The sequence below is a fragment of the Anneissia japonica genome, unplaced genomic scaffold, assembly GCF_011630105.1.
Source record: "Anneissia japonica isolate Jap-2015-1 unplaced genomic scaffold, ASM1163010v1 scaffold2996_len279161_cov141, whole genome shotgun sequence".
In the NCBI taxonomy this organism is placed as follows: domain Eukaryota; kingdom Metazoa; phylum Echinodermata; class Crinoidea; order Comatulida; family Comatulidae; genus Anneissia; species Anneissia japonica.
In genome coordinates, this window is record NW_022688879.1 from 67559 (window position 1) to 74057 (window position 6499).

A 6499-nucleotide genomic window follows, 5' to 3' on the forward strand; every position below is an offset into this window, starting at 1 on the left:
TATATATATATATATATGTATATATATATATATATATATATATATATATATGTGATATTGAATGGAGTTAGCCGTTAACACTGTTGAATAAATATAATATAAATCATCAAAGGTACATATACAGTGTTCTTAAATAAGGACATGATGGAACATCGTAGGCTACCCTGTAGCTTTTCAACGAATAAAGTCCTATAAAAGACATTGTGTAATAAAATTCCTCCGACGGGATTTGAACCTGCGACCTCTCGCTGACAAGGCGAGCGTCATAAACACTAGACCACGAAGGCTTCATGGTTGAACAGGTCCAAATAACTGTCGGGAACATTGTATTACACAATGCTACGCCTCAACAGTGTTAACGGCTAACTCCATTCAATATCATATATAATATACGACAGTATTTCTAGCCGTATTGCCAGCAGATTTATCTGGCCGAACGCCCTCTTGAGGCATAACGTTGTGTAATACAATGTTCCCTGCGGTTATTTGGACCTGTTCAACCATGAAGCCTTCGTTAAGGTTTTGTCGTTTTTAATACCTTTTAAAATTTCTGTTATATTTTAGGCTTTGTGGTGCTTCCTCATAGGAGCTATGTCCTCCAGCTTGGCAATTTCTATGAGGTACTGGTTGAAATTTATGATCGCAACAGCAACAAAATATTCCCATCAGATGTAAGTTCAGTTTTTTTTCTAAATCTGTAAAAAGAGCTTTTTTCACATATACAGTATTGTGAATTGAATGTATCCTTTTATTTTGATAATTCATTTTTTATGTGTTTCTTTATGTGTTTTGTTGTTTCTAGTATATGCTTTTTAAAATCATATTTATATCTGGGTGAACATTCTAAAATAGAGGAGTGGCAAATAATGTGATTATAAACTAAATCTTTGTTAGAGATTTAAAGAGTTTCTATGTCTTCAATTTTGATAAAATGATTTGAACCGAGGAGGAGATTCTCAGCTATATTTTATAATACTGTTATTCTGTAATGATGGTTTTTATTCTTTAAATAATGTCACTTGTCTGTATATTAGTATATTTATATAATTTATAAAAAATGTAGAAAGTGTAACTAGTTCAGAGCAAGGTAAACTGTGTAGTACGACAATACTGTATTACTACTATTTTTTTTTACACCCTGATTGATTGAATAATTCAGGGTGTAAACAAGTTTACCTTAGTGGTGTAGGAGGCTTTGTGTTAATACTCGTGGAGATTGACTCCTCAATGTTTGATGTGTCGGTCATAAAATAATTTAGTGTTTTATTGCAAGTGACTGTGTGTGCATGTAGGTTGTTCCATGGACTTATCACTCGAGAACGGAAAAAGTAGTCACTAAATCGATACAACCGTGATATATTATATCTACCATTGTCAGGAGGTTATGTTTTATTGGGAAGTGTTGACTGGAGTAAATTCTAGTTTTCACTATTGGTTAAAGCAATTGCATATTCTGCAGAAGTTTTTGGTTTGGTAAATATTGTTTTCTCCCTTGTTGTTTTCAAGAATATCCGTATGGATACCGTGTTTCCTGCAGAATACTTCAAAGTCCTATATTCCTCGCGGAATGGAACATACCATCGAGTACAAACACTGAAGAGTGGTACAGCAGAAATTGCAGCTACGCTAATCGCCGTTGCTTTGCCAGTAAGTAGAAGGGTTTTAGTTTTAGAAAACTAATGGTGTCGTGGGTGATAGACATTTTAAGGGTGGGTGGGTGATAATATTGGTAATCTCTAAATAATAAGAGTGGATTTTAAGGATGGAAAAGTGGGTTACCGCAAGGGAGAGTGGAGGGGGCATGAAATTAGCTTTAGACTGGGTGGAAAACTTCAAGGCTGGGTGCCCCCGCCCACCATATCTACATCACTGAAGTAAATCTTGATAACAGATCTTCCGGATTGTCAATCATACTTGAAATTGGCCAACCAGAACACGGCCAAGAATATACGCTTCTCTCACTAACTCATTGTCCTACAAAGGCATATGTTTGTAAGTGTGACTAGATCTTAGAACCAGGCTCTGGAGGGAAAAAAAATTCATATGTTGTTCAACTGATTTTTTAAAGACACAAAAAGTGTGTTTGAAAAACTCCCTTTCTGTTACTTTACAAAGGTGGAAAAAGGGGTGGTTATGTCACTTTTCTCTCAGTTTTTTAATATTCAAAAACCTGTAATATCGTTAACTGTTTCCAATTTTTTTTTTTTCAGACACCCTTTTTGTGTCTTAGAAAAATAAGTTGTGCAATATATTAAAAAAATATTTTCATCCAGAGATTGGCTTAAATAGACTGGTATCAAAGCACTAGATAACTGAACCTGTACTAGTGGCTAAGGCTTGTATTTGACCCTTTAAATCAGTGTTTACTAAAATTTTAATATCAGTACACTATATAAATATAATATGTAACATCAGTCAACAGAAAATATCATTAATGTCTTATTTGATTGCAATTTCTCCCTGATATTAATTATTTTGATATTTAAATTTTGACCGTGTAATGTTTGTATTTTTTTATTTAGTTTGGTCATCCTACAGTAAACTATGCTGATATTTGCTCATTTATTTTATTCATTTAAAAAAATTTTTTATAATAGTTTGGGCATACAAGTACAATAAAATTTCAAAATATTACATTAAAACAAGTTCTCATAATCTCGAAAGCTCCGATGAGGGCGGTATAATAGAGACAGTAGCATTAAAAAAGATCTAATTATCAATCAATCTATTAATCAATCAGCCAAATGTTAGAGCTCATGAGGGCAGAATAATAGTGGCAGTAGAGTAAAAAAGGTTCTGTTAATCAAATATCAATCAATCAGCCTTGTGAGGGCAGTATAATAGAGGCAGTAGAGCTTAAAAAGGTCTATTAATCAATCAGTCGACTGTTTTCTAGAGCTCCTCATTAGAGCTAAAAAACAAACATTGAAATTATAGAGCGAAAAAGAGAAGACCAACTGCAATATCCAGGAAAGATCAAATAGCGCTTGCTATTTTACTAAAGGCCTTCCCAATAACGCAGTCAGAACATATAAATGTCAATGAAATTACAACCTTTGAAAGAATGAAGAACATGTGATTGATTGATTTATGTCAGTGCATTTTCTTTATTTAGGATGAATCGGTCAAGAAGTTGAAGATTCCAATTGCTGGGAAACAGGAAGTCAACATATACAATCCACTTGTGGTGGAACCATCGGAACTTGTGTTCCCTTGGCAACCTAAATCTGTCCATTCCCATTATCAATTCAAGCTCAAGGTAATCTATAATATATATAGGCCCAGGATTTATCAATTTCAGCTTAGCAAATGTCAAAAAAGTTAAGATGTCCTTTAGCAAATATCTCAAGCTGATTTATCAAACCATCTTAATAGCAAAATTTTAGCCTAAAAATCATCTTAGATAGTACATGCATACAATCAACTTTTATAATTTTAAGCTAAGCAGTATTGATAAATCTGACTTAAGGCAGAAGAATGAACTTTAAGCTGATTTCTAATTTGATAAATCTGACCCTCAGCTTTTTTTAGGCTGGGCTAGCTTAAAATACAAAGAAGTTGACTTATGGCTAGTGATTTTTCACTACCATAAAACAGAGAATAGGCCTTTAATAAGAATCAGTTTTGGAATATAAATGTATAGTATTTTCTATTTATTAGCTGTCTGGTCTTTGGTTGAATTGAGTATCACAGTGTTTTGTAGTTTTGTAGATGATATGTAAGGCGAGACTTCTTTGATACCTTGTTTTGTGTACTTATTTTTTTAAAACATTGTTTGAGGATGGTGAAAAAAAAAAAAAAATAAAATTCTGTTTTCTTGATTTAGTAAATGGTTTTGCCTAAAATATCCAGACGGAGGAGAAAATAAAAATACAATTTTATTTTTGAATGTAAACAGTGTAGTAATAAGATGGTTAAATGCTTTAAATTTATATAATTAGGAAGAAATATACATATCTGTTTACATATCTATCTATTTTGCAAGGCAATGGCGAGCGTAATAAACATTAAGAAAAATTTTTTTTTTTCTCGTACTTTTCGTGGTGGCAGCTTCGCTAATTGTCCAAAAATTTAATTTAATTTTTATACAAAATCATCATTATTGGCGGTCGGCGGGTTCGCTTAAACTACAGTAGGTATAAAAAAAGTCTCGTCTAAACTAGTAAATATAAAAATGCATCATTTCGCAGGCTGGCAAAGAAGGTCTACTGAAAATATAATCTAGGCTTTTAGAGCCCTTGATACACTGTTCCTTATCCTGCTTATAACGCTCATGTGAGGATTTCTCGATTAGCCAAGCAATTATAAAAGAAGGCAGGTTTGAACCAGGGTCTTAGTCTTAAAAACGGAATATTATCCTCATCCATACAATGTTATTGTTATTGTCTTAATTGTACTCAGGTTTTTAAGCTCAGTGATAATCATTTCTATAAACTGGGTGGATACAGGTCAGCTTGTAGCCAAATTTGAGAATGATAGCTGAGACAGTGTGAACCAACAATAAATCATTATTAGTGGTACACTTGAAAAAAATCATTTTAATCATCTAGGCAACTGGTGGTACTGGAAACTACACTTGGTCATCGTCGGATAAAGTCATCGCTAATGTGAATGTTCATGGTTTGGTTACCACAGCAACGATGCCCGGGGAGACTACGGTTACAGCAGCGGATGTACGCAATAGTGCACACACTGGGTCAAGTAAGGTTAGTGCTGATATGTTGCAATATACCTATATTAATGAATTTTTAATAATTATTATATTCCTTTAAGAAGTGGTATATTATTATTGTTTAATCTTTTATGTATGAGAGCAGCATATCTCAAAATGACGTAAATTGGTTATAGCCACATTGTGCGATCTGAACGTTATACATTTTTTCAGTATCTGGTCAGTTCCAGTCGCTGCTCAGCTTTTGTTTGAGCGGGAGGGCTTAATTAAATAAAGGTTGCAATAGAGCACGTTGACGGTATGCTAATTTGTCTATGTGTACAATGTGGTCCATGAGTAAAATGAACATTGTACACTACTAAGAAAGCTTGCAGGGATTGTCTTTGGTGTACTGTACAATCTACCAATAGCCAGAAAAAACCCATTAGAAATATTAGAAATATATCTTCATACTGTAATGCATTATCCATTTTTTGTTTCGCATCCAAATCTTTATTTTTTTAATAATTGCTTAATACTAAACTGTATCATACTTGTTTTTGTGTTGTGGATGCCTTAACCCACTACAGGGTGTGAACGGGCTACACATAGTGATGAAAAATAACCGTCATCTATTCATTGAATGGGATAATCTACATTGTTTTGTAGGTTTATGTACTGAGACCAGTTGAAATGCTGTTCTTAGATTCAAGAGTAGAAGCAGAGTTGGGCACAACCTTGGCACTTCCTCTGGCATTGTTTGCACAGGCTGGGAAGGGTAAAGAATTTTCTTTTAGTAAATAGATAGATCTTTATTCACATGTGTGCTACGCATTGAATCAAGTAGGTATTTTACAGCGACAAGCACTGCTCTGTGGAGCTACTTCTACCTTGTTGCTTGCAGTTGTGTATTTGCGTGTAAAAGTTGACGCGAGTGCTACCATTATCATCTAACTGAGGTCAGTTGATATGAGTTGGTTATGTGAAATCGCAAGGTGTGGCTTTAAAATATTTACTCTATATCTTTATGTTTCTTTTAAACAGAAAATTCCAAGTTTTTTTTTTTAACTTTTTAGGTTTCTTCTTAATTTTGTTGGGTGGTAGCATTTCTTCATTAAATAAATTGATAGTAATATGGTTATGTTTATTTTCATGCACCATCTCTAGGAGGAGAGAAGAAACGGTGTACAGACTGCAAGCTTTTACCATTGGACAAGCAGCTGTCAGACACCACAGTATTTCGTATTGTGGAAGGTAAAGTAATTCAATATTTAAGATAAACAGTGGCAGAAGATGTGTATAAGAGACAGGTATGGATACCGTGTTTCCTGAAGAATACTTCAAAAGTTTCTCCCCCCCCCATTTTATTTTTTTAGTTATAAACAAAAAAAATCAGAGAATTATATTCAAATTTCTGGGAGTGCCATTTAGAGGGGAATGAATATAAAAATACTTGAAAAACAATGTGTTTTTCTCATGATGCTATACAGGTGATACAGAAGTTGCCGAGCGTGCATGTACTATGCTGTTCTTGCATGCGGATTCCATCGGCCATTCACGATTGACGGTGACCTATCGCCAAGGTGACATCAAGCTTCAAGCGTCGGTAACCGTAGCAGCGTACGCACCATTGGAGGTGAGAAATCATTTTTTTTTAATTGATTTTACAATATTTAAAAATGGTAATCTCACCTCATTTTGTATACTACTTTTTTTGATAGTCAGGGATGTAGTTGAGGTTAGTGAAAGTTTCCACCTAGTCTAAAGCTAGTTTCATGGCTCTCCACTCACCTTTATCAACCCCCTTTGCCCATCTTTAAAATCCACTCTTAATATTACTATACTTTA

The 6499-nt window shown here is 34.0% G+C and overlaps 1 protein-coding gene across 1 annotated transcript in view; it reads left to right on the plus strand.

Annotated features, from left to right (window-relative positions):
• LOC117124100 (nuclear pore membrane glycoprotein 210-like) overlaps positions 1-6499 on the plus strand; it is a 53757-nt gene that overhangs the window by 2892 nt on the left and 44366 nt on the right. The window contains exons 2-8 of the mRNA XM_033270244.1: positions 565-671; positions 1507-1647; positions 3116-3259; positions 4551-4706; positions 5321-5429; positions 5819-5905; positions 6142-6287. Of these exons, the coding sequence (XP_033126135.1) occupies positions 565-671; positions 1507-1647; positions 3116-3259; positions 4551-4706; positions 5321-5429; positions 5819-5905; positions 6142-6287 (890 nt within the window). The remainder of the gene's footprint in view (positions 1-564; positions 672-1506; positions 1648-3115; positions 3260-4550; positions 4707-5320; positions 5430-5818; positions 5906-6141; positions 6288-6499) is intronic.